The 27311-nt window shown below is 36.1% G+C and overlaps 2 protein-coding genes and 1 long non-coding RNA gene across 16 annotated transcripts in view; 2 read left to right on the top strand and 1 right to left on the bottom strand.

The window, feature by feature from the left end:
• The window catches only part of LOC113679180 (uncharacterized), a 48983-nt gene extending 39239 nt beyond the window's left edge, over positions 1-9744 (top strand). For 12 of the 13 annotated variants that reach the window (XR_016189158.1, XR_016189154.1, XR_016189156.1 and 9 more), the window contains 7 exons: positions 1215-2667; positions 3398-6135; positions 7056-7183; positions 7567-7687; positions 7982-8064; positions 8488-8704; positions 8958-9744. Coding sequence is in view for 1 of the 13 variants with exons in the window: in XM_089214534.1 (XP_089070660.1) it covers positions 1263-2667; positions 3398-6135; positions 7056-7183; positions 7567-7687; positions 7982-8064; positions 8488-8539 (4527 nt within the window). In the remaining 12 variants the exon portion in view is untranslated. Of the gene's footprint in view, positions 1-1214; positions 2668-3397; positions 6136-7055; positions 7184-7566; positions 7688-7981; positions 8065-8487 lie in introns of all 13 variants that reach the window. The other variant, XM_089214534.1, reaches the window with a different exon arrangement.
• Positions 9745-10240: 496 nt separating this feature from the next.
• LOC113683641 (uncharacterized) lies at positions 10241-26228 on the top strand. Of its 2 annotated transcripts, none has more exons than XM_089214558.1 (10): positions 10241-10343; positions 10435-10487; positions 14646-14895; positions 15457-15756; positions 16487-16777; positions 18094-19108; positions 19929-19984; positions 23860-23914; positions 24285-24367; positions 25328-26228. In XM_089214558.1, the coding sequence occupies exons 1-6, from the start codon at positions 10283-10285 to the stop codon at positions 19104-19106; spliced, it is 1968 nt and encodes a 655-aa protein (XP_089070684.1). In that variant the 5' UTR covers positions 10241-10282; the 3' UTR covers positions 19107-19108; positions 19929-19984; positions 23860-23914; positions 24285-24367; positions 25328-26228. The 2 variants fall into 2 exon arrangements, with proteins under 2 accessions (XP_089070684.1, XP_089070685.1); XM_089214559.1 differs by having other exon boundaries at positions 10248-10343; positions 15460-15756.
• Positions 20630-23852, bottom strand: LOC149041175 (uncharacterized). Its single transcript, XR_016189171.1, has 2 exons — positions 21566-23852; positions 20630-21128 (listed from the first exon to the last, which is right to left on the bottom strand). It is a non-coding gene; the product is annotated as an uncharacterized LOC149041175 (long non-coding RNA).
• Positions 26229-27311: the final 1083 nt, after the last annotated feature.

Raw genomic sequence — 27311 nt, 5'->3', positions numbered from 1 at the left:
CTTTAGTTAAGATCTAGAGGTCAAACTGTGAAATAGTAGTGTTTGGTATTTCTGTTGTGTTCTTTTTTTGTGCTAAACCACTATTTTTTTGATGATGTTTATTGACCAAGAATCCCCCATTATTCAACAAGCTTTTGAATGAACTGTACATAAGGTGATCAATTATGGCATGAAATTGCATTTTTTGTTAACCGCATTTGATCTCTTTTCTGTGGATCCTGTCTTAAGGGGGTCAACCAGTATTAATTAGTCATCCCACCATTCCCTATTGGTGACCTGTCATTACAGTTTCCACTCTGTTTTTCCTGTGATTCATTTATAGTTTTTCCCGGTATATTAAGAAGTTGTTTATTAATTTTTTTTTTACTGAACCAACTATTTCACAATTTTTAGGAACAATCCATCAACATTCCTTTATTTAAAACTCTTATCCCCTTTGTTGACTTAGTCCCATGGTAGGCCATAGGAAATATTTATATACCAAACAGTGCTCCCTCTGAATTAAGATATCATATTTTTGTTAATTCTTTCATGCTAGCTATTACTTTGTGTTGATATATTGGTTAGCTGATTGTTAGCCCTCCTGTCAAAATTAATCACAACACATTTAGAATTTTTGAGTATGAACATGAACATGAATATTTTCTCTGTTGATGTCCAGCTGTACTCTTATTCAATACAACTCAGATTAAAGTACTGAGCATTAATTTTTTTACATGGTTTTGTGTAGCTGTCAGGAAAATTAAAAAAAAAAACAGCACAGCCATTAATACTTTTTCATTCTAATTCTATATTTGCTTAAACATTTTTTATTTGTAAAGTATAATTTTACATTAGATAGCTATTCTCCATTTGCATTGAATATGGAATGCTCTGTGTTGGGAAGCTTGTCATTAGAAGGACTTGACCCACTGTTTACTTCAGCACAGTATCAATAGTACATCCCTGGTGGTCATTTGTTTCTAAATTTCTGCTTTTATATTTATCACCCACTCAGCCTCTGTGCTGCCTAATATAGCAACACAGTAGTTACAGTTGTAACTGTGTGAATCAACAACTTACATTCCCCAAATAGTATTGATTAATTGATTCACTGCAATTTTGTGTTAAAAACAGCCTTAGCAATGCCATTTTTTCTTGTCATTTTACATTGGCACAGTAGTTACTGGGCTATAACCTTGTCTAATTTGTGTTTTTTTGTTTATGTATTACAGGCGTAGAAGAAAGGTGGATATCATTTATACACTGTGCTGTTGAGAGGGATGCAAATGGAGAATCGTGAATTAGTCAACAATCTCACTACACATGCAGCAATGGTATTTCCTCCTGAAAAACTTAATTATTTCAAGCTTGTTACCACTTCATGTTGTATGGAGAAAGTCGTGCATGATTTAAGGGAAAATGAGTTAAGCCCTTCAGCAAACCCTAAGAATGATGATGGTATTCAAGGTTTTAGAAAAATTCTCTGTGCAAAAAATGGTGTCAAGGAAGAATTTTGTGCCAACTGTGTAGATCCATTTGGAGCCATTCTTGAAGCAGAAGTAAATGGTGGCTCACTACATGAGTTACATGTTAATCCTCCTCCCTATGGGAAATTTCATGGCAGTGTTGAAGGCCTCTCTGGAGATTCCATCAAGACAATGGTTTTAGCAGTAGATCAGCTCTGTGTGCTAAGAAATGAAATTAAAGCTATTAAAACTGAAATGATTGACAAAGAAACCTTTGATTACTATATACAATTGACAAAAGAAGCCTTAAATGCACTGAGACAAGACACTTCAGTTATTGATGATATTGTTCTGCTGAGTGAAAAAGACTTTCCTGCAGATAAGGTTCAACAACTGCGAAAGAGTTTGGAGAAAGAAAATTATTGTGCTAAACAGATCAAACATGACTTAAATGAATTCAGATCTGAAGATGACTCATCAGGCTATCATTCTGTCGATAGAGAGGAACTTAATGAATCTCTGCTATCACCTGGATCAGCATCATCTCTAAACTCATTTCCTCCAAGTCCTTGTGATCCAATAAGAGCAACGTCAGATTTTTCCTTCAGGGGGTCACCAACTGAAGAAGCATTCATCAAAGTCACAGAGAATGCTTATCAAGAGGACTATGCTAGTGCTAGGCCTTTATGTGATAGTTCAACAAAGTTACAGGCTGACTTTGGTGGGATGTCAAGTAATGAAAAAGGTTTACTATCAAAGGAAGATCACTCTGAAACAGAAACTGTGACTCTGGTAGATCGCCAGAGGGACCAAGAGTTCAAACAGAGTAAACAGCTAAATTGTAAATGTCCTTACCATCAGAGCAATGATATTACTGTTAGGCAGTTGCAAGATGAAATTCAGGATCTTCTCCATAAACTAGATCAATTACAAGCTGAGAATACATTCTATATAGATCGTTGTCTTAATCAAGAAGTGGAAATAGCTCAGTTGAAAGAGAATTTGACTCAAATTGAAGAAGAAAAACAAGGACTTGAATCAGAGGTGGGAAGACAGCTATTTCTTGAAGGCAAAAATAAACGTCATTGTAAGCTTTATCAGCCATTTACTGAACATGTTGGTGAGCAGATTTTACCTAATACAGCCAATGGTGCCTCTTTTCATGTTACTGGTTTGGATGGGGAACAACTTGATATAGCAGGTCCTTGTGACAATTCAGGTACAAATTATTTTTATGTAGGAGAAACTTTGTGTACAATAAGTGTTTACAGAAAGTAACAAATAGGCTTGAGTTCAGTGTTGTACAAGATTTATTATATCCACATGTTCTCATGAGAAACTCTGGAGTTGGTCATGTGGAAACTAGAGAGTAAATGTAGTTGGAAGGTTTTTTTTGAGATATTTTTTTCACAAAAGAAGTACTAAACTCTATGCTAGTGTTTAGAGTGGCATGTTTCTCATACAAATCAGATTGCCACATAAGGGTATGTATCCTGCACCAAGCCCCCCCCCTAACATATTTGTGTACAAGTACGCATGATCGCTACTACTATTTGAATGATTTGATTATTTTAATTTACATGAATCTTCAGAAGGAAAGTTAAAAAACAACTGAGTGAATGCATTTTTCTATTATCTGAAATGTTGAGCCATTCATTTACCAACAGTATTGAATATAACTCTGCTCACAATAAACACAGTGCTGTACTCAACTCTTATCAATGAACACAAGTAAACAAGAATAAGCATCTGTTAAAATTGTAGCAGCAATTTTCATCATATAATACTAAGTATGAATAAAAAGTAAGAGCAAAGCTAAACCCCTCCTATAAAAGCAGTATTTCCTGAAGTGTTGCTCGTAACAGTTGTATTCAGTGTGTACACTGCAAGTGACTTGTCTTCACATTGTATGGTCATTGTATATTAACTTCCATTACTTCTTTCTGCAGGTCTTCTGCAATATATAATTCAAGAAATATTAGAGCTACTATCAATATCAGAGCTTAGCAGAATTAAGGTCCTTGTTGGACCAAAAGTGGATAGTGAGAGACTTGCTAGGATTAGGAAAGGTTCTGAATTATTTAAAGAATTGGAATGCAAAGGGGAATTGTCACGCTCCTATGTTAAATGTCTTCTGGAAAAAATTGATCGTTCTGACCTTGCTGAGAAACTTGTTGCTTACAACAATGGTGGATTATTTAAAAGAGATGGCTACTCACCTCAAGAAGGAAATCAGGAGTGCAAAGCATCTGAAAGAATTTGTAGTGTAGATAATAGAACTTCAAATGAAGTGGAAGAAAGTAGAGAAATTTCTAATGGTGCTGATATTGATGAGGTGGTCCATGATGGCAACCATTCTGGTGTTAACTTTTTTGCTAGTGATGGTAGCAACAGTTCCTCTTCTTGTCATTCAAATGATTCAAATGATTTGGTAGATATTTACAAAGCTGACTCACCTAGTGGGAGGTGTGGTTTTGCTTCAAGCTGTTCACCATCTTCATCCAGCTCTGCTGTTAATGTGCAATCTTTGACCAAAGATTCTCACTATGGTGCTTCAACAATCAAATCAAATCCTGATCATCATGCTTTGAAGACATGGAAAAATTCTGGTGAGAGTGCATTTGATATCGCAAATGGTGAGGAGGAGAAGCAAGAAAGGTCTGTGTCTTTATTACTGACAGATGGATGTTTTGAAAGTGAAGAAGAGAAAGGAAGGGGTGCTTCCAAGGAGGAAGGAGGAAAAGATGGCTGTGGTAACTCTACTAGCATCTGTGATGGTGCAGTAAATGCATCTTATTTGATTCCGCACTGTAATACTGTGGATGTTGTAGATGGTCCTAGTTGTACTTCAAGTAGAGCACCAGATAGTTTAAAGCTTAAAAATATATCTGATGTGAGTCACGTTTCTCTTCCACCTGAAGGCATGCCTCAGAAGCAAAATGTATCATCTGCAACAGCTACTGCTCAAAAAAGTGCAGTCCTTGTTCAGCCTGATTCTTGCACAAGCAATCAATTAAATACATGGGAGCACGCAGGGGCTCGACCAAAAAATGCAACTCAGAAGCAAAATGTTTTATGTCCAAGGATCACTACCCAAAAAGACTCAGCTGTAGATCAGTCTGATTCTTACAAGAGTAGTAAATCAATTGAATTTGAACATTTAGGGGGCAGACAAGGAGACAGAACCCCAAAAGGGGAAAGTTCATTGGATTCTTCTTCTTCACTTTTCTCCTCATTGGTTGACCTGGTTCCTCAACAAGTTGGAGAACCTGTGGTCCAGGGAGTGGTTAATGCATTCTTGGCAAAACACTCTGAAGACAAACATCTTCATGAAAGTCTGTATTACAACAATGCTGAGGAGATGTTGGCTAAGGATATGGATAGCATGATGAACATGTTTGACTCCGACAAAGCAAAACCATACCTTGATGACTGCCAGGCTGCTGCCATGTCAGATCCATATTACCAACCATATTCTTCAGCATTTCCTCTGCCTAGTGAAGCATACATTGGTGAAGATGGCTTCCCTTTAGATTACACATTCAATGGTAATTCTGTACTTCCACCTGGACCCTCGTCCAGCTATATCGGAGCTAGCATGAGCCAAAACAGTTATTTCAACTCATTTAATCCTAACATAGGTAGTGACTTTGCACTTGACACAAGTGAGCCTCAACTTCTCCAAAATGGGCGTTTGACATCTTTGCAAGGAAGTGATTTCCTTCAGTCAGGGTTCACCAGTGCAGGACTGACCTCTGACTTTCTGGGAACTACAGGACCTCAAATGACACATTCTGTAATCGGTACTCAGAGTAACATCAGCTTTACTGGATCAACATCAATTTTACCTCCAGAGCCTTTGCAAATGCAAACACCTTCAACCACAAATGTAGGATTATTGGCAAGTTCAGCAGGTAGTACTCCTATTTATGGTAACCAAGCAAATGTTTCAACAGGTCTTTCAAATTCATCTTCAGTGGCAAGGACTAATGGATCCAACAGCAGACTTTTATCAGGGTTAGCATCTAGTGGGAATTCTCATTTGTCACCAGTCTCTTCAATTAGGGATGGTGTGAATACATCTGGACATAGGAACTCAAGCAGCATATTGAACACAATTGGCGATCATTTGGCCTCTGGAACCTACAGAGAAGGAAACAGTGCTGGTGATTCTTCAAGCTCTTGCTTAACATCTGGTGCTAATACAGGAGGAGATCATGATCAAAGTTCTACCCAGTCTGGTGGTTCAATGCCAAATGAAAACTATGGCACTGAATCAGTGGAATCCACGGACAACTCCTTGCTTGAATTGGAACAGCGCGTGGAGGAGGCATGTGCTATGGTGGAAAGAGTGCTGAGGGAGAGAGAAGAAAGAGAAGAGTTTGGCCGAGAAATTGAAAGAAAAGAGCGTGAAATTCGAGCAGAAAGAGCACGAAAGAAGAGAGAAAGAGAAGCAAGGGAGCTAGAGGAAGCCAGAGGATGGCCTCAACAGCAGGAACCAGTTACTGGACAGTCTTTGTGGCTTTGTGAGCATTACCAACGTCATTGTAGAGTACGTTTCCCTTGCTGTAACAACTTCTATTCCTGCCACCGTTGCCATAACAACTCCAAAGAATGTGAAAATGAGGAAGCTAAAGCAAGCCATGCAACACACCTTAAATGCAGCTATTGTCATCATGAACAAGAGGTAAATGAAGAATTCAACATATTAAATCATGATTATTACACCTCAATTTTTTTTTTGGTTAATAAGCACTCCTATTGAGTAGGCACTCTCATTCCAGTAAGTGCCTCTATTCCATTTCAGTAATAGCACTGTCAGAGTACATGTACATTGAGATCAATGGTGGTCCATCCTCCTTAAATTGCTAACTTAGAGCCTCCCAACAAATATGTAGTCTTGGTCAATGTCTCAACTATTGTGTTGCCAAGAGTGCACAGTTCCTTTGAACAAAAAAAATCCTGTGCTAATATTTTGCAATGATCACTTGGCTAGTCATTTTCAAATGGAAGGATCCAGGGACAACAAATCCATTTTTCAGTCTATTTCATCCTCGCACAAATAAATATCAAAGCTTTGTTTCACATTCTACTGTTTCTCAATAAAGAAATAAGCACTCTGTCCCCATTAATCACCCTGTTTCCAATACGTGCCCTCCCTAGAGGTACTAAAAGCAAATAGATGCCCTGGGTGCTAAATCAAATTGTTATGGTAGCTTTATTTTTCTCTAACTTTGGGGAAAATTTTACTGTAGACCACATACACTGCTCTTTAGTCTGTAACTATCAAGTATAAAGACATTATTTACAAGCTACATGCTTGTGTCTGCCAACAAGAAGTTGCCAAATCTGCAACTTTGGTGACAAATTTAGTGGCCAAAATGTTTTCATTTGCCATGATGTTTTTACTTGCCATGGCAACCAAAATGGCCTTATCTTGGAGTGTTTGCTCTTTGTAATTTCTTAATGAGGTCATTTGTGTTACAAACTCATCATTCCAACTGATGCAGTCAGTAATACTGACTGTAAAATTTGGCTTCTAAATTAAGACCAAGTGATTTTCTCATTCACTGAAAACAAAAAATTAATTTTTTCTTCTCTTTGCAGATTGCAGAAGATAGTGCCAAATGTCGCAGCTGTGGAGCAAAGATGTCAGCGTATTTCTGTGGAATCTGCAAGCATTTCACAAGTATAGACAAAAACCCCTATCACTGTGATAAATGTGGAATATGCAGGTAAGTTCACTACATTAAAACATTTTTAAGAAACACATTTCTACCATCCTTGAAATGTTTGATACCAATCACTTAGGACTGAAAGGCAACAATCACAAAAAGTGCTCTTAAACACCAAGTACTAAATAAGATGCAGTCATGATGTTCCAAGTGAGCTTGCACTTTTAACAATGGCTACTGACTTAGCATGCCTGCCAAGCTGCTAGCAGTTAACCTTTGTAACATTGTTATTTTAATTTAGATGTATTGGGTGAAGATCTTGTGCTTCATCAAAATTCATGATACTTAATGTATTTTTTTTTTTTTTTTTGTATCTAGCTTTCTAGAAATTATAAGATCAGTTGCGGTAGGAAAGAGTTGTTGATTTTGTTTTGTTTTCTTAGGATACACAAAGACAAGTCATTCCATTGTGATGTGTGTAATGTTTGTCTTGACAAACGGCTTCAAGGAAAACACAAGTGCAGACCTGACTCTGGTCATGATGAATGCTGCATCTGTCTTGAGGTGAGCTGTTAACCTACAAGTACATATACCTGCTTCAGTGTGGGTTTTCTTAGTATTCTGTCACTTGTAAATCTCATTTTCCATACCTTTTGTATAATTTGAAACTTTTTCAGCTCAAGATATTTGTGCATAACAACTGCCTTGCTTTTCTTGTCACACGAACATAACAAACATGTCTATACCCACAATTATGTGTATGCTTTCACATTCTCACCTTACAGGTTCATGGTATTGTGAACTTCTTATCATTTTAACGCAAATTATTATTCTCTCATTGTTCTTGTTTTTTTATAGGATGCATTTAGTGGATGTCAAATTTTACCTTGCTCACACAAAGTCCATCGCGAATGTGCAATAGCAATGATACAGAATGGGATGTAAGTAGCTATTTGATTTTGGAGTCCCATTTTTTAAGACGCTTTGCTGTAATTCATGTTCCTGGTCTAACTTTGTGTCTACTCTTTTACTCCCAGATCAAATTTGTAATTCTCCTTACAGTCAATCATACAATTATTATAATATTAAGTCAGAGAACTTTGTATTGGATTATTTTTTTCTTTATTCATATCTATTGTCTGGTTGATATTGTATTGATATTGTAAGGAGAAATTCTGTCTTGGTCACTCATGGGAGTTAAAGGGTTAAGTCTTCTGAGTGTAGGAAAGCCAATGCTGCTTGAAAGTGACTTGGGACCAGAAGTAAAGCTATGTGTGATGTTGTTCTTCATAGCATTATATACATTGTTCTGTAATAACCACTTGAACTTCAGTAATTGTTGAGATTTTTTGTTTATGTTTTAGTCGCACCTGTCCAGTCTGTCGACACCCACTATACAGCCCTGCTCCTGAATGAAAATCTCTGTTGACATTTACAAAGTGCTGCAAATTAACTTCTGCAATGATGTTGATTTGGAAATTATTCTTTGAGGCAATCACAATCAAAGTGGTGGAATCAAGTACTCTCAGGAAGTAATTGGGGAATCACAGCCTGGTGAAGCCTATCCAATGAGAGAGCCAAGTAAGTTTGCCTTGTATGAGAGAAAACTTTACAATCAAGGCATTAATAGCAGCATAGTACCTGTTATACAGTAAATGAGACATTACAGTGGGATGGAACCAATCACTTTAAGTTTGTTTAATATTTCTTACTGCCAGATTTAGAGCTTCTTGTAATGTTCATCATTACAAAGTACGCAAATTAATTAAAATGATTTCCCAGAGAATGATGTAATAATGAGTGGAGTAATTACTATTTTCATTTTTTGTTGTAGTCCTACCTGGTCAATGTGGACACAAGTTTTACAGTCCATCACCAGACTGAAAATTTCATTGGCACATTGGTTATGATTGGTGACAAATGATAGCACCAGGCTCTGTTAACTTTTAAGACAAGCCATATTACTTTGCTTGAACTGAAAGAAGTCAAAATTTAAATTGTGTTCAAGTTGTTTTTTGGGAAGACGAATGTGCACAAGTTTCCATCATGATGTGAGTAGGAATACCTTGTTACCCTCTAACTCCCAGAATTGATTGACCTCAAACTTTTCCCAAAATTTCTATATAGTCCAGCAATCGAGGAATGAGAATGATCAAACTCGTCAGATAGACGTTTTTGTCTTGATCTAGCATCAAATTCTGGTTACTAAATAGCAGTACAAGGTAATATGTAGCAGTTAGAGGGGAGAATTAACTATCAGTTCTTGGGAGTTAAAGGGTGAAGGAATTGATCAACCATTATTGGTTGTGCAATCGATTAGATGGCCATAAATTATATTTACTTATAGGTTGCAATCAGAGAGGTTCAGAAGTTTAGATTTGTCAGCCAGTGGGCCAAAGATTGATATTTGAACGTGTGGCTTGTTAAGGTTGTTTAGATAAGCAGGAAAAAAAATGAAAAAAAATGAAAGAAGTAAACACAATCGTTCATATTTGATATTACAGAATGGAATCATTTATTCCTAGTTCAAGTTAAATTTTCTGAGAAGACTGTTATTTCAAATCTTTTACTATATATATTTAAATATTTTTATTTATTAAAATGATAGAGGAAATGTTTTACATCGTGTTGTTGTGGTATTTTAAAGATTATATGTTAATTTTGGCTCTATTATAAATGTTCGTATTTCTCAACTTCAAATAACTTAAATCAATTTTTAAAAAAACCGAGGTTTCCTTCACGCTACATTAATTTTTGCAATGAACGTTTGCTTGCCAGTGTCATTCAAAAATATCTTCTTCGCATTAAGTTTAGTTCGAAGTATCAGATATAATATATTCTTTCGCGAGCGGCTTTCCGAGGTGTATTACAAGGTTTTCTGGTTTTCGTTTACCGACGAAAATTTTGTTTTACACAAGACGTGATTAGTATGATTACTGAAATACTCAGACGTTTCATTTAAAACTTAAAATGCTATTGCTTCGATTCTTTTCTTTTCTCACTGAAATGTTCTATGCAGTAACTTTTACGGGATAAATACTTTGCACGAAAGTTTTTGTTATTGTTTTGACTGTCAGTCAGGCCATGCCCCCGACCCAGCCCCTATATGGATGTTTTGTACTCGCGTTAAGTCTATCGAGTCGTAAATTTTGATTGAGGATGGCCGCCAAAGATTCATTTGAAATTATTGATGGTGAATCGCCAAAAGAGTTCACCGAAGGTGAGAATGGTTGATACCCTTCCTTTCTTTTTAATTTTAACAAGAAACTAGATTTTAATTGACGGAACACTTGATTATTCGAATTTGACAGTGACTTGTGAGCTTGAGGAGTTCGAAGTACATTTTGAAGATCATGGTGAACCGGTAAGCTTGAGTTTCGTGTTCTAAAGCTGGCTATTGATCGAATTGAAATGGGCTGTCGATCTTTAATTAAGCTGCATGGTACTATTTTATGAGATGAATGGCCATTTCGTATAGCCAGCGAGTGTTTATCTAGTTTAATACGCCGCAAGTTGCGTTGTACATTTACTGTAAATTTACTGCTCCTGGGGAACTAGTGATTTCAATATTTTGTTTCTAACCGCTGTGTGGATTCTTTGTGCGGTAAGAGCTTGAATTATTTCACACCACTGATGGTTAACAAAGGAAAACTGTGAAATTACGAGGATTTGTTTATCTTATCCGGCTTTTGGTTTGTCACGTGATCCGAATATTGGTCGCGGCCATGACAGATTTGACTGCATACCACAAAGAATCGATCGTCGAGCCTAAAACTGCTAAAACATTTTCAAAAATTCGTATTTGTATTTTCTTATATATGCTAAGGATCTTAAGCTTCAGAAGTTAAGTATCCATGCCATATTTCTTCAACAAACTAGCCTCACGATGTCTCGATGTTAAGTGTTCTGGTTGTTTTTCAGTTTCTTTTAAAACAGATATGGACTTTTAGAATTAAAAAAAAATCAAAACAAATGCTTAAGTGTAACATTTAGTACCAAAGTGTGTTCTGAACATTTCGAAGACGATTATTTTGAGTTTGTGGACAGACGAGCCAAGAGATTGAAAGATGGCGCCTGTCTTTCACAGTTTTTATGGTCAACCAGTGGTTATTTCAATAGGAAATAGTGTTTCGTTTCCGGCACGATAATATAAGGAATGGCTGTTACAGTTTCAGGAAAAGTTTGAGAATAATAGATTACTTTAAAGCAAGGGAAAGTCTGGGAATTCCGCTTTAAAATATACATCTTTGAGAGAAGACTGGGAAATTGAAATTTCAAGTAAATATGAAGTAGTTCATCTCATATTGACCATTTCCATGATGAAAGATGGTAACATTTTCCTCTATGATGTTGAATATGTACATTGTTTAGAACAGTTGACAGCAGCTCCCTGACCACTATATCCTTCTCCTTTGTAATGCAAGTTGAAGTTGGTTTGTGAGTGTAATAATACATTTACTTGGGCTTTCAAGGAAATCAGTAAATTTTTTCCATGTTCCCTTGAGGAATTATGAATTCATGTGCACTGTATGTAACTTGCAGAAAGTTTTCATCTATGGGTAGAAAGGGTGACTGTCAGGGGGATGTTTGAGGTCATTATCAGGATTCACTCAATTTGTCAGAGCAATTTACATTTGTCAGGGAAAGTCTGGGAATTTCAAAAAGTTATGACTGTGACAACCAATATGCTAGGGGGTACTTTTGTATCAACCTGTATACTGCTCTAGTTTTTTTCTCTGTATCTCCTTTAACATGTGAAGAAGCCCAATGAAAACTGAGCACCAAACATGAGATTTATAAATCTCCTCAGGATTGCCTAGCAGTTCCTCATTAGCAGATAATATTTTGGGTCATATAGGTTCTCAAAACTTCTGAAGATGGTTACTAAACTTTGGGATTGCTGTTTATCTAGTTATTTAAGAACCATGACAGGCAGGCTCTGTATAGTTTCTGTATTCTGTAGAGGCATAAACCAAGCATTTGAAATTAGAATTATAAATCCCCTTGAGATCACTTAGCAGTTCCTCATCAACATATAATTCAGGAAAATGTCAGACTGTCTGTCATTTGGTTGTTTGAAAACTTTGACCACCTCTCAGTCACATAACCAGAACATAAAATTAACACGAAACAAAAAACAATTACAGCTTTTGGTAAGATATAGCTTCATTCTCCCCCAAATCACAAAATCATTGTAAGAGTTCTTTTTGTGATCAATTTGCTTCCCTTTTGTGCCCATTTCAAGTATTTTTGTAACCTTTAAAGATCCTGTGCTTAAGAGTTTGGTTTTCCAGCTCATGGTGTTTATAATCTCAGTTACAAACTCCATCTGTTTTGTTGCCTATTTCTATAACACCACAGTCTTTTAAAAGCTGAGTTATTGGTGAATATAAAAATTTCAGCAAGTGAAGAAGCAGTTTCACCTATAATATGTCTTCTGAAGTAGAACACGAGTGACCATTTTGAATTCTTGTTTGTCCATTTCAAACCATGTGACCACACAGCTAAAAAGGTCCATTGTCCATGGCTTCCTTTTTTTTTCTTTTTCTTTTCTTTTTTTTTTTTTTTTTGAGAATTGATATTAAGGAACAACTTTATGAGAAAATGCAAGAGGTGTAACTGATGATGGAACATTCAGGAAGGGTTTTCAAGGGAGGTGTTCCCGTAAGAATTTGCTGTTGCTAACGGTAATACTTTCTCCTAACTTGAGAATATTAGCTATGATGAATATCTTTTTACCTCAATTTACAACTGTACAACAGCCTGGCCTGGTTACATCATTTTCATTCATACATACATTGTATGAATATTTGCATGGCTAAACATTGACATATACAGATGTTGATAACATAATGATATACACAAGTATATGTATATATTAACAATGATCCTTGAAGAAAGTGAAAGTGCTTGACATCTTGAAGTGAAAACAAGAATCGTCCCCAAGTTCCAAACACCACAACAGATAGAGGCTTGTTTTGGGATGAGACTGTTTATTAAATGTATACATCCTATGTACATAAAACACTAGACTATTAAATTAAAGGTATTCAATGGATACAATAAAACAATGGTCTAGTAATTGGGAATAATACAAGCTCTAATGAAAATATAGAAATGACTAAAACTGCCCACAGTGTAGGTGGGAGGGAAATTAAAACTTACTTAGAAGCAAGAAATAAACTTTTTACTTGCTTGCATGATGGGCATATACTGTTACAGTAATGGTGATGTCATCTAATTGTCTCTCTTATAGATCATAAGTAAGAAGTCATCAGTAATCAATTTTTTTGATTGAAGGGAGATTGTATCAGACAAAGAAAGAACTGGAAAGTTATTTTAAATGCTTTAAAATATGTGATATATGCAATAACCTTTTTTATCCAAGATGCTAGTTTTTAAGAGCTTTATTGCTACAGGCAGTATGTACAACAGAAACATGTACATCCAAAACTGTTATTTACTTGGCCTTATGCAACAAGTGTAAATTGCAGTACACTCAGTTTACGTTGCCAGAATTTAAAGTACATTTTAACCTTTTCACTCCCACATCACATTTAGTAATTCTCCTATGTTAATGTGGCATTATACATGTAGTATTTATCTACACACTTAATTATTGCATTAGCATGCATTGGATATTCGATAACATCTTGAGTTTGGCTTATGGACAAGTGTTTTTTTTTTCATGGAACCAATTCGGGGGAAGTATTTGACAACAGATTTTATTCAAATTTCCTGAATCTGATTTCTTGTACAGAGTGTATGAATTAAGAGTTACAAACCTACTGAGACAAACATTTGGGTTGATTTCTAAATGGAGAAAGCTAATATTTTGGCTGCTTAAACAAATTTTGTGGAAGTGTTTACATTTAATGTCATAATTTAATATCCATCCTGAAATTTGAAGGGAACTGGTGGATTCTTTGTTACTATGGCCATACCTTTTTTTAGACCATAAAACCTTAATATCAGGTGCAGTTGTTTTTAAATGCTCAAGTGAAACCTCAAAGATGCATTACACTAAGTGGTTTCATTTTGTAGTTTGTGGCTTTTATCATTGTTATGGAGATGGCTTTGACTTGTATTTGAAGCCAAAAAGAATTCCGTTTTGGAACTCTTTGAGCTGATTTCGAGAGTTGTGGGAATGAGTGGTGATGAGTTTTACAAAATCTAAGCTAATGAAATATTTGTGGATATGAGGTGGAAGAAATTGCAAATCAGGAGACATTCCTGGTAGTTTGTTAAAACTGAGTATTTCACTTAAAATTCTTTAAAGTTTTTGCAAATTAAGCAGCATCTTTCTGTACTCTAGCCAAAGAGCAGCCAGGAGTCAGTAAAGGAAAATGTCCCTTTATGTTATCATGAATCCTAATGGTTTTTAAAGTAAAAAATGAATCTCTAACTTCTCACTGTGGTTACATAATATATACAAGTTAAATTAGTCCAGGGTTTAAGGGGTGAGAAGTGCACTTACAGTTTAGTTTTGAGAGCAGTTTACCTCTTTTGTTTTCGTTAACAGCCTACAAATGTGGGAGAACTATCTACAAGGAATGAGACAGAAACAGAGCAGCCAGGGCTGCAAGGACTGTCTTTTGGAACTTTTTGGCAAGAACACCATGACCAGATGGAAAAGAAGGCTGAGGATTGCGAGGAAGAAAGTTCTGAATTGTTTCAGTTGGGGCAGGATGGTTTTAACACAAGAAAACAAGAGCGTAGAAGCAAAGTGCGTCAGTTATCTGAGAAAATAAACAGGGAGTCCCAAAAGCCAGGTAAGCTCAGGTTTTTCTGAAAAATGGTAATTTTTTAGTTGAAAATGTAAAAAAAAATTTTTTCCTTTTTTTTTTTTTTTTTAATTTTTTAAACTTGTCAAAAATTAGGAAAAAAATCAATTCTCTGAACTCAAATGACCTTTTACAATATAAATATTGAATACAGTATGTTCTTTTTCCCTTTGTTTTGTTTTGGGAGGAGATGAAAATGTGCACTGTGTACAAGTTACTGACCTAGATGGCTTGATATTAGCCAAGTTTTCTTCTTGTGTTTTGTCAGCAAAGATGAAATCTAGGTCCATAAAAATGCAAAATCAAAGAATACCGTCCTATGATCGTCAATTTGTGAATAAACAAACTTAGAAATCAAACATTCGAATTTGGGAACTTGTAATCAGTAGTCTTATAGCAAAACTCGTGTTGTAAAGATTAAAATGACCAAAAGAACTCCAAAGTAATTTCAAAATTTTCAGTCTCACTTTGTGACTTTGCTTGAAAGCTTCCAAAAGTCATGGATAAATCTAAAATAATAAATCTCTACACTAAAACTTTCTCCCAAAGAAGTAAGCAGATCATCCCAGTCTCAAGAAGAAGCATCATACAATGAGAGGATGGTAAGAAGGATAGAGTCCAGTAGAGCTGAACCATATTTGGTCGAGTTTCAGTCTGGTCCAAAGGGTGGAAGCGGCTCACTGAGTTTCTCAATCCTATCAATGCCACAGCAGGGATCTGAGAAAGATGTTTCAGGCATTGAACAGTCTGCTTTGGGTGCTGGGCCAAGCCTTGTAACTAAGCCTCTGCCTAACTCTGCTGAAGGTGGTGAAATTGCCCCCCATGTTCATAGCACTACCCAAATGCCAGGTAAGCTTAGCTTGGTCAAGAAACTATCTGTATGCACACTTTTGCACTAAAGTGCATCAAAAACTGCAACCGGTAGAAGTATTTCATTTGTGTCCAGATCAATAGCCAATGATCAGGAATGAGGTAACTTAAGTGTTAGACACTATAATGATGATAATTGAAGAGATATGTGGAAAAAAAAGCCCATAGTGACATTGGATTGACTGCAGGGTTTTCCTTTTACCCTTCAACCCCCAAAGATCTGATAGTAAATTCTCCCCTTGAACAGCTACACATTTCCTTGTAAATTAGTTAGAAGAAATTCATGTTGGATCAGTATCAAAACATCTACTTGATATGTTTGAGTGTTCTCACTACCTATTTGCTGGATATTATATGGATCTTTTAGGGAGAGGTTACATGTTAATTAATCTGGGAGTTAAAGGGCTAAAAATGTCTTGTATTTCCTTTTGATAGTCAGAGAGGTGATGTTTTATCAGAGGTCACCTACGACTGTATTTCATGCCTTGAAATATTTCACGAGTTCATCACCATTTTTCTTTAGTTAAACAGTAACTGTTAAATATGTGAAATATGCAATTCATTGCATGTGTTGGTAGTATAACTTTTCTTCAGACCAACCAACATAGTTATTAATGTGAAAAAGGAATGTTAAAGCTTGTGGTTAAATTGCAAGGATAACACTTTGCAGAGTACACAGATTTCAGTGGTGTTTATTCCAAAATTGCAGGCAACATGGAGCACACTGGTGCAAGACCAAAAGAAATAAAGGTACCTCAAAGGAGGGTCTCAGCAGTAAAAACAGCATCCAAAGGAAATAGACAACCAGGAAAGATAGGTAGGCAGTCTCAGGAAAGAGCTTCTTTTCCATCCACTCTGAGGAAGGGATCTGAGAGAGCTGGTTCAGGCAATCAACAGTTTGCTTCGGGTGCTGAGCCAAGCCTTATAACTGAAGCTTTGCGAAACTCAACTGAAAGTAGTGAAATTGCCCCTGATGTTCATAGCACAACCCAAATGCCAGGTAAGCTTAGCTTGGTCAAGAAACAATCTTTATACACACTTTTGCATCAAAATGCACATACTATTAAATGATAGAAAACACTTTTTTTTTAAGAGAGTATGGTTAAAATCTTTGGATCTTTTTTCATTTTTGTGAAAGTTGTTCAAAGAAATGGAAAAGTACCTGTTCAATTTTAATTTTCACTGACCAATGAAAAGTGAAGCCTTCTGTGAAATTTTCTCTTTTTTCAATGTGATGTATTAAATTTGAAAGTGGAAATACTTGAAAATCCAAATCCCATTTTACTCAGGATTTCAGTCTTCTCCTTTCCAGATGGTAACCAGTAAATTTAACTGCTTGTAGTGCCTCTTATTACTGCCTAAAATCACTCAAAATTCTAGAAATGTCAGCAGATAAAAAGATTGCTCTACCAGTTTGACACTTTCTTTTACTTGTGTTGCTTAACATATATAAGGGAAAACATTAATTTGGAGTCCATCTAAGGACAGTCATATTAGATGACATCATCATAAACAACTTTGCTTCTTCATTTCCTAAAATAAACAAATTCTATGTCACTGTGCATCTCCTTAGTATAACAGAAGACACTTAGCTGCACCTTGTGTCTCACATTTTTGTTTTTACTACATTTTGGTGTCATCTGTGATCATATTCCTTTTTTTTCTATCCTTTGAAATGTATAAATTTCTGTATAACTGAGCTAACTAAACTGTAGGAAGCTATAATTATTTTAGTGATAATTGAAGAGGTGTGTGGAAAGAAGCCCCTAGTGACATCTGAATGAGTGCAGGAATCTCCTTTTAGCATTTAACCCCTAAGTTCTGATTGCAAATTCTCCCATCAAGCTGCTACACATCTTGTAAATTAGTTATCAGAAATTGGTGTTGGATCAATATAACAACAACTTCCTGATAAGTTTGAGTATTCCCATTACCTGTTTGCAGGATAATGTATGGATATTATAGGGAGAAGTCACATGTTGATCACTTCTGGGAGTTAAAGGTTCTGTCTTGTACTTCTTTTTGATACTAATAGAGAAGATGAAGCTGTATCAGAAGTCACTTAGGACTGTATTTCATGCACCCCCTTCAATTAGTTTGTGTTTTGCTGGCATTGAAATATTTCAGGCATTCATCATTAGTTCATCGTCCCACGCCCATGACAAGACAAAAAACCTCTTTCTCTATTTCTTTACCAAGCTCAAAACTTACCATCTCTCTTATTCTATTTGAAAAAGTATGAAGTAGATTATTTCCAAATATTTCCTGCCTCCTATAAAAAGGGTACATTAAGATGTTCATTTTTACCATCACTAGTATTGGGAGAATCACAGGTCCATGTGGCAGGACTGCCCCATCATACACCTGGAATTTACCCGCAGTTTTTGGCACAGCATTCAACAGACCAGTCTCTCCTTAATAATAACCAGACAAGAACTAGAAACCCACAAATATCAGGCACAAGGTCTCAAATGAGGCCAGATGTGGACAGTCAAAACCTACCTCTTGTTGGTCGCACATACCCGAATCATAGAAATATGCCGACAGAGCAAGATGACACAGCTGGATGGCCATCTACAAGGTCTCAAATGAGGCCAGATGTGGACAGTCAAAACCTACCTCTTGGTCACACATACCCGAATCATAGAAACATGCCGACAGAGCAAGATGACACAGCTGGATGGCCATCTACAAGGTCTCAAATGAGGCCAGATGTGGACAGTCAAAACCTACCTCTTGTTGGTCACACATACCCGAATCATAGAAACATGCCGACAGAGCAAGATGACACAGCTGGATGGCCATCTACAAGGTCTCAAATGAGGCCAGATGTGGACAGTCAAAACCTACCTCTTGTTGGTCACACATACCCGAATCATAGAAACATGCCGACAGAGCAAGATGACACAGCTGGATGGCCATCTACAAGGTCTCAAATGAGGCCAGATGTGGACAGTCAAAACCTACCTCTTGTTGGTCACACATACCCGAATCATAGAAACATGCCAACAGAGCAAGATGACACAGCTGGATGGCCATCTACAAGGTCTCAAATGAGGCCAGATGTGGACAGTCAAAACCTACCTCTTGTTGGTCACACATACCCGAATCATAGAAACATGCCGACAGAGCAAGATGACACAGCTGGATGGCCATCTACAAGGTCTCAAATGAGGCCAGATGTGGACAGTCGAAACCTACCTCTCGTTGGTCACACATACCCGAATCATAGAAACATGCCAACAGAGCAAGATGACACAGCTGGATGGCCATCTACCATGGAAAGAAGGAGTCAATCACAGAGAGATGGTGTTGTTGCTTCAGATTAGTGGTGAGTAAACCTTATTGAGTGGATTGATTAACACAATGCTCTAGGCTTTGACCACTTGGTCACCTGATGGCTGCTATTAATTTGCAGTGAGAATGGCTAATTTGACAACTTGTGTTCAATAGTCGTCCAAAACTGTAAGGTCTTCTACACTCAAGTTAAACTGTGACAAATCTCAATGCAATCCTTAATGCTCTTTCTCTTTAATTGTCTTAGTTAAAAACAATGAAATAAAATAACAACAACAACAACACTAGAATGTGTGGTATGAACATTCATAGACAATTACATCTAACAGCACTCCAAGTACTTGCTGTTTAGATTGCCATGGAAAGTGAAATTATATTTTCAGCCACAAAAATTTGGCAAAAGTTGCCAATTGGCAACCAACAGATTTGAAAAAAAGTTTGAAAAATCTATCAATGTTTGGTTGAATTATCAAACATACAAATCCAGTAATGCAAATGGAAGTACCTGCCAACCGACATGACCTTTTTTTCTTTAGTCACCCTTTTATTTTTTTTTCGGTGGCAACCATTTAACAGCTGAAGGTTGCCAAAGGGAAAGTTTGTGAAAAAGGGAACTTGGAGCCCTGTTTTCACATCAGCATGCAGTATAGTATGTTATGTAGTATTGCTTCAAGATTCCTGCATTTTTTCTGTTTTATTTTCTGATAACCATTTTATCAATTTAAGTTACTAATTAAAAGTGGTTTCTTTGGCACACAGCCCTATTGAAGGGTTTGTTTTTAGCTGTTTGGGTTAGGGTTTATTTTGGGGGAATTACCAGCATTTGAATAACTTTTTCAATTCTCCTTTTTTAGGAGAATGATGATGATTTAAGACCAATCTGTGAGTTATGTTTTAGACATCGTTACCGGTAAGTAGTTCATTGGCCTTTTTATCTATTTATTTGTTTATTAATATTTGCAATGTTTGGCAAGACAAAAGAAGTAATTTTCACTTAATGTTAAATTTTTCATGAAAATAATCAGAAATCTAATCTGAATTGTGGCAACTGACACAGAACTTTTAGTGGTCAGTCAAAAAACGGACAGTTGTGGCTTGTGCCTTGTGTAATGAGCTTACTAGAAAACCCTTGCGAAATGGCTTTTGGAATTCCTAGGAATTCCTAGGAATTCCTAGGAATAAAGGTGTGAATTTTCACGGTAAATTCGGACTGGGAATTCCTAGGAATTCCTAGGAATTCCCAACCATAACAACTCTGGTTCTAAAAACCTAGAAATTCCTAGAAATTCCCAGAAATTCCCAGAAATTCCAAGTTTATAGCCAACAGGACTTGGAATTCCTAGGAATTCCTAGGAATTCCAACTCAGAGAACCAATGACTTTCCCTGAAAAGCTGTAAATCTAAAAAATTCCTAGGAATTTCTGGGAATTTCTGGGAATTTTTGGGAATTTTTGGGAATTTTTAGGAATGTTTAAGAATTACTGGGAATTTTAAGCAAACATTTGAGGCTAATGATATAAAATAAATACTTAAAATTAAAAAAACCCAGCTAAAATTCAAGTATTCAATGAAATTTATTTAGAAGCTTAATTAAGGCTTACATGTATAATATTTTTTATTAATTATTAACATCAATGTGTGGTAATATTAGGATGGAATTTGATTTATTTTTCTTTTCTTGAAAACTTCATATGGATTAATCCTCAATTACAGCTATTCATATAAAATAGTTCTAATCAATCATTAAATTTGGTTTGACACAAATTGTGAATAAAATCTGTTGATTTTTTTCCATAAAATACAATATCTTAAGTTATATTTATACAGTTATATTCTTGGGAGTGAAGGGGCTGATTACAGACAAATAAAATTGATTTTTTTTATTAAAATCTTGTTGTAACTGTAACAATAAATTAGAATGAAGTTATCCTAAACTGCAAACTTAGCTGCTGTTTGTACTGTTTGTATTTTTTTTCCTGGGCTCACAATGAGTTGGCCTTGAATGAGGTTGTCAACAAGAACCTTGACCATTTTGTATCTGGATTCCTTGACATCTGAATTTGAAAAAAAATAATATATTAAAATAGCTCAGACCAGTCTTTTAAGATGGCTATGAGGAAAAGGGCATTCATTGGATTCTCAAATTGAGAAATCTCTGTTATGGAGTTAGTACATCTCTTTCATGGATTTTACTTAAAAAGGGCTGAATACATTATTTTGTTTTTACCAAGGAGGGCTTCTTTATATACTAAGGTTTGTTATGAATCTTGAATGTTCCCAAACGTGACTAGAGGAATCTTGAAACCTTACTGATAGGTTTATTTCATTGTAAAGCATAAGCTTAAGAAACTGCGGCATGCAAGTGACCGATTCGATTCTCAGAATTATTCTAGTTTCAGCTGCGCCGAGCGTTATGTAAGCTTAATTAAACCCGCTACATCTATTCTTTTATAAGATTTTGATCACAACGAATATCGCAATTTTTACTCACCACAAACTTTCAAAATCGTAGCTTTACAGATGGCCACTCGACCCTTGTTTGTACCGGTCCATATGTCAACTGTTGTCCCTTCTTTTAACTCCACGGCGCCAACGACTTTCTTCTCTTTTACAACACTCACGCTATTCTCGTTTTCCCATTGAACCACAATAAAAGCTATCTTTAGAAATGTTATATTAAGCAAAACAGTTGAGAAAAGCGATCAACCGATGAAAAGTACATTCAAAGATGAGCGCCAAATGGAGTCTTCTTTGTTTCCGATCACGGGCATGATCACGTGGATCTTTTAGGACTTGTCATTGGCTAGCAAAGTGAATCCGCTGGCTTGCCGATTGCAGTGTTAGGAGAAGCGCCCAACTTTATTCTGACTTCTCCGACCGGTTCTCTGCTTCTAGAAGATGGATAGCTTGGTGATATAAATAAAGATGTGAGCTCACTCTATGTAGAAATAATCGACAAGAATCGATCGTATTACAAATGCACGATTTGTGGCCGAAAGTTGTCGAGGAAACAAAGACTCGAAACTCACTTGAGTTGTGTTAATGGCAAAGGTGAGAAATAACACAAGCCAATCACAGTTTTGAATGCGACTACAAATCGTCTTTTACCCTCATATTTATAAAAGAAGGATACCACATTCGGAAGTGTAAGAGATACATAGATGATCCCAGTGTACCAGTACCTAAATCTACAAAGCTTGACCGTAGCAAGCGTTCAGCAACACGTTCCAACACCGCCATCTCGATTCCTCAGTCGGTCGTTTCCACTGAACTTAAAGCAGTATTGACAACAGAGTAGAGTGCGTCTTACAAAGGAGAAACATTTGTACAAGAGACAGGAGTAGCTATATGCGATTACAGAGGTGCGTTGGAACTCTGGTCCACAAATAGTTATGCACTGCCCGAAGTATAAAACAATTTTGTTGATAGCTGACAGACAGAAAAGAACAACAAGTAAACTTAAGAGCTATTATTATTGAAGTATGACTAGCACTTTTCATTTTTATATAAAGAAGGACTTGTAATTTGCACCAAAAATAAAAAGATGTAATATTTTTTTGGGAGATCCAGTGATTGGGACATTTAAGAAATTAAGTTATGAAAGGAAACTTGGGGTGTACTTCTCACTACTAACAAGTCTTGTTGACAAATATTTTCAGATCAGAGTTTCAAATAAAGTAAATTGAAGACGTCATATAAAAGGTGTTTTTCCTAAAAGGGTACATTGACTACCTCTGTCTTGTCTGCATGCCAAATGTTTGCAAAGTGTGTGGATGATCCACAAGTATTGGAACTCTTACAAAAATGTTTTGTAAGAATAAAAACAGCAAAACAAATTACAGCAATTAGTCATGAAAATAGAGGAAGAAGCTGAAAAAAAGCAGCAACAACAATCATGAAAAAAGAAAGATTAGTTAGGTGTTGAATTTGTTTGTCTAAGGCATGAAATTTCTACTAAAAGTATTGTCAACAAAAAGTCTCTGACAGCGTTTGAGGCAACTGAGCTTGACTGTTCCAAGGTTTTCTAACAAAGACAACCAGTAATGTAGGTTAGGGAAGTAAGATAACAATGTAATTATTGTTAATTATTGTGGAAGTTGGCAATTTCCATTTAACATAACTGACAGCTGGTTCATGAGAAAATCCATATTAATGTAAAGATTTACTAAAACTTAGTTTGAGTAATAAATTTCATGATCAGGAAGTAATAAACGTGTACATGTATGTATATCTCTTGGTAAGTTTTGTATAGCATACCTTTTATTGAGCCAAAGTTTTAAGCCTCTGAAATTACTCTTTTTCTTAAAACCTTCACATTCAAGGTATTGAGAAATTCTTAGAATTTATGTGGACCTCAGGGTATTAAAATTGCCTCAAATTCAATTCCCAGAAATTCCCAAGAGTTCCACACTTCTTAAATTATAGGTAGTTTGTAAAGCTGAGAATTCCTAGGAATTCCTAGGGATTCCAAGTCCTCACAAAACTGGAGTCTTCCTTTCCCAGAAATTCCCAGTAATTCCAAGCTTTTTAAATCAGAGTTAATTTGCATAAGTGGGAATTTTTGAGAATTCCTAGGAATTCCTAGGAATTCCCAGAAATTCCCAGAAATTCCCAGAAAACTGGGAATTCAGTTTGCAAGGGTCATTTGCATAATTGGGAATTTTTGAGAATTCCTAGGAATTCCTAGGAATTCCCAGAAAACTGGGAATTCAGTTCGCAAGGGAAGAGCCATTGATAAGTGGCTGACTTCCTTTAATGTCATATTTGTTTTGCTTATTAACACAGGGGACCTAGAACTTGTTCCCAAATGAACCAACATGTGTGCTGCGATTGCTTTCAGGTACTGTATTTCAGGGGAGAAAAAAAAAATGCTCGGAAATGTGATGATTAAGTTTGTGTTCAGTTTGATCACATTGAAGTTTTAATGGATTGTTCTCTCTGAGAATTAACTTGCTCTTCAGACTTATAATAATCTACAACCTAAGGCTGCTTACATAATTATCCCTTTGAACAAGTGTCTGATACTCCTTCAAAGATAGACTAACAGTAAAAGAAACTTCATAAGCGTATCAGTAGCAATAATAAGTTATTTTGTCCAGATTTGGATCTTAATATGTTTGGTAGTGTTTGGATAAAGGGAAAGGAACACTTTAATTGAGGATTTCTTGTTTATGTAAATGTTTGTGTTTTTAATCTGTAATCATGTTTAGGACGGTGTGGGTGACTTTTTGAGCTTGCCATGCCATCATAAGTTCCACAGGGACTGCATAATTGCAGCAATTCAATTAAACATGTAAGTAAACATTTCAAGACAAAAAATCATGCATAGTGTCTTCCTCAAAATGTTTGGCACACCTCATAAATACATACTTTCCAGGAACAGTTTTGTTTCCTCTTTTATGTAAACTTGTCACTTGGCAGGCATTTTCAGGGGATTTCCACCAAAGCAGGTGTAGTAGAGAATGCTCTGCATACATGTGTTCTCTTGTCAGAAATATAGTTTTTTTGGTTGAAAATTTCAATATATATGTAGGTCTGCACATGATTCTGGCACACCCAGCTTCCAAAGCTTATTCTGCTTTGGTACAAAACATAGCATAAATGACAAGAGGTGTAGTAACTCATCTGACAGGCCATTATGAGGGTTTGAAACCCCACAGACTGTCAACACTAAAAAAGCTTTTAATTACCAATAAAGGTGGACAGGACTGTGCTTCTAGTTTGCCGAACCCAGGTTCCACAGGGACCTTACTTTTGTCTCTGGGTGGCATATGTAACTTCTCTGTTAAGAAAGTTCTTAACACTTGGGTACCTCAAATTTCTTGGATAACAGCTTGAGTGCTCTGTCAGTGGATTTAAAAGAGTAGCTCTGGTTAGGCTTGGGAATGTAGGAGTTTGAGTAACTTGAGGGGGGCTGAAAGGGAGCTAGGCTACAAGAATACAGAGCTTTCATTATGCAACCTTTTCTTTTACTCCGAAAAATCAAGGACTTCAGCTCTTGCTACCTGCAGATGTTTAGTAAGAGTTGAGTTAGCCCTGTGTGACAACACATACATAATGTAGAAAATGAATATCACAATACCTATATAAAATTCAAATTTGATGAGCTATGACCAGTTTTTACTCCTTTATATCAACTTGATATTGAAAATCAATGACTGCTGTTAGCCTACTGATGCACCAACTGGGTTAAACTATTAGCTTTGCTTTCAAAGGGAGTTTGTCTTTTCAAGAAAATTTTCATCTCTTTCAGGTTGAATTGCCCAATTTGTGGACAAGCCTTTTTGTATTTGCCTTAATTAAGAAAGCAGTCACACCTGTGTTGGGATATGAAGATATTCCTGGCCATACCTGAACTAAACACCATTTGTGTACACAGAAAGGAGGTTAACATGTGTTATACAAGATGTTAAAGCTGATTTGTTACACACGGTTTAAAATTTTTTTCTTCATAGAAGCTGCTTAAACCAATGTTTGCTCACTTAAAATGTAGCACACTGAAAATACAAGTCCATACTTAATCACTGGTGATCCTTGCAATCTGAGTAATAAAAACTTACATATTGACAATGAAAATATTTTAAGGTTTTTGAATTTGGGTAGCCTTTTGTGAAGTACAACACTTAACTGTCCTGCAATTTATACTGAGAAATATTAAGTAAGAAATAATTTTTTTCTGCTACTCACTTTAAAAACCATTTGTAACTATTATTGATTCTTAGATTAGCCTCTGTTATTGATTAAAATAAAGGATTTTAACTTAAAATGCAAATAAAAACTTTCACAGGTGAACTGCAATTTGTAACAAAATAAAGGTTGTTAACTCTTTAACTCCCAAGATCTGATTGTCAATTAATTCTCATCTTTAGCTGCTACACATTTCATTGTAAATTAGTTGCAAGAATTTGGTGTTAGATCAAGTTGACAACTTCTACCTGATACATTTGGGTATTAATTCTCATTACCTGTTTGCTAGATAGTGTATGAATATTGTAGGGAGAAGTTACATGTAATCATTCACTTGTGGGATTTTAAGGGTTAAGTATGTCAAAGTATCAAACACTAAGTCTTGATAGAGAGAGGATTTAATTTGGGAGATACATTAGCAGAGGTTCTCAGCATTTTTTATTAATGGCAACATTAAGACTTGACAACTTGAGGGCTTTTTTTTTCCCATCCTATTTTCAAAAAGTAGCCTACACTTCTTGAGGTTATTTACGATTGGAAACCCTTGTAGATTTAACGGTTTAGATGTTAGGTTGTAGTTCTTTGATACAGCTGTATAAAAATCTGTCCGTTTAAACTTGACAGTGGTAATTGTCAATGGATCATTTTCCTTCAAATAGCTTAAGTTCTTCTTCCCAAGATTGCACATGTTTTGTTTCTGTAATTAAGGGAAATTCCTCATCCTCTCTGATCCAACCCCTTTCTTCTTACCAGTTACCCAAGGCCTTTTTCCACAGGCTTCTGTTGTTACAAGGTTGTGAGCATCCTCGTGTCAAAAGCCCATCATTCCACTTAGCCACTGACCCTTTTTGCAATATTTAATGCATCGCGGTGAGTTCAATGTGCTCTGGAAGCGGGGAAGCAACGGGTAGTTTCAAAAACGAAGACCATCACGAAAACGAAGACACATTACTAAAACAAGTTCAAAAGAGGTTGGTATTACCTTTGTGGACAAAGATTATGTTCATGAGATACACTACGAAAATGAAGATCCTTACGAAAATCATGAATTCTGAATTTGGCACGTCTGTAATTTATTGCGGAATATATCAACAGTAGAACCCCATGGAGCCTTCAATGGGACTACTTTAAAGCTAAAACGAGATTTAAAGAGGAGACGTGACATGCATATGGGAAATGCGTTGCGTGACGCTTTAAGCGCTGGAGGGAAGGATGACATTACATAAGATAACTGTCAAGGAGAATTTATGGAATTCATATATTCCATCAACTAAAATAGGATAACTGTATTGATTTGATTTTAATTGCGTTTCCTTAGCTCTTTTTTGCAAAACACACAGGATAAAGCTTGCAAAGTAGGCTTTGTATTTAATGTTTCCGGAAACTCATTTGAGTGACATTTCATGAATGATCTTGTTGATAATTAAGTACCTGTGAGAAGCTTTGAAGTACCGTCTTCAAATTTAAAGTGCACGCGGTTTCTTCCACGTAGCGTGCGTGACGACTGTACCATGGACCGAAGTTGAAAACAAGTAACTTTTATAGACCAA

Source organism: Pocillopora damicornis, chromosome 8 (genome assembly GCF_964200805.1).
Source record: "Pocillopora damicornis chromosome 8, jaPocDami1.2, whole genome shotgun sequence".
Taxonomy (NCBI): Eukaryota; Metazoa; Cnidaria; class Anthozoa; order Scleractinia; family Pocilloporidae; genus Pocillopora; species Pocillopora damicornis.
This window is presented reverse-complemented; position numbering and strand designations above follow the sequence as displayed.

Excerpts from the sequence above, each read along its gene's own strand:
- LOC113683641 (XM_089214558.1), top strand. The coding sequence starts at position 10,283 with ATGGCCGCCAAAGATTCATTTGAAATTATTGATGGTGAATCGCCAAAA. Across the intron at positions 14,896-15,456 it reads CAGGGAGTCCCAAAAGCCAG|AAGTAAGCAGATCATCCCAG; the intron begins GTAAGCTCAGGT and ends TTTCTCCCAAAG. Across the intron at positions 15,757-16,486 it reads TAGCACTACCCAAATGCCAG|GCAACATGGAGCACACTGGT; the intron begins GTAAGCTTAGCT and ends CCAAAATTGCAG.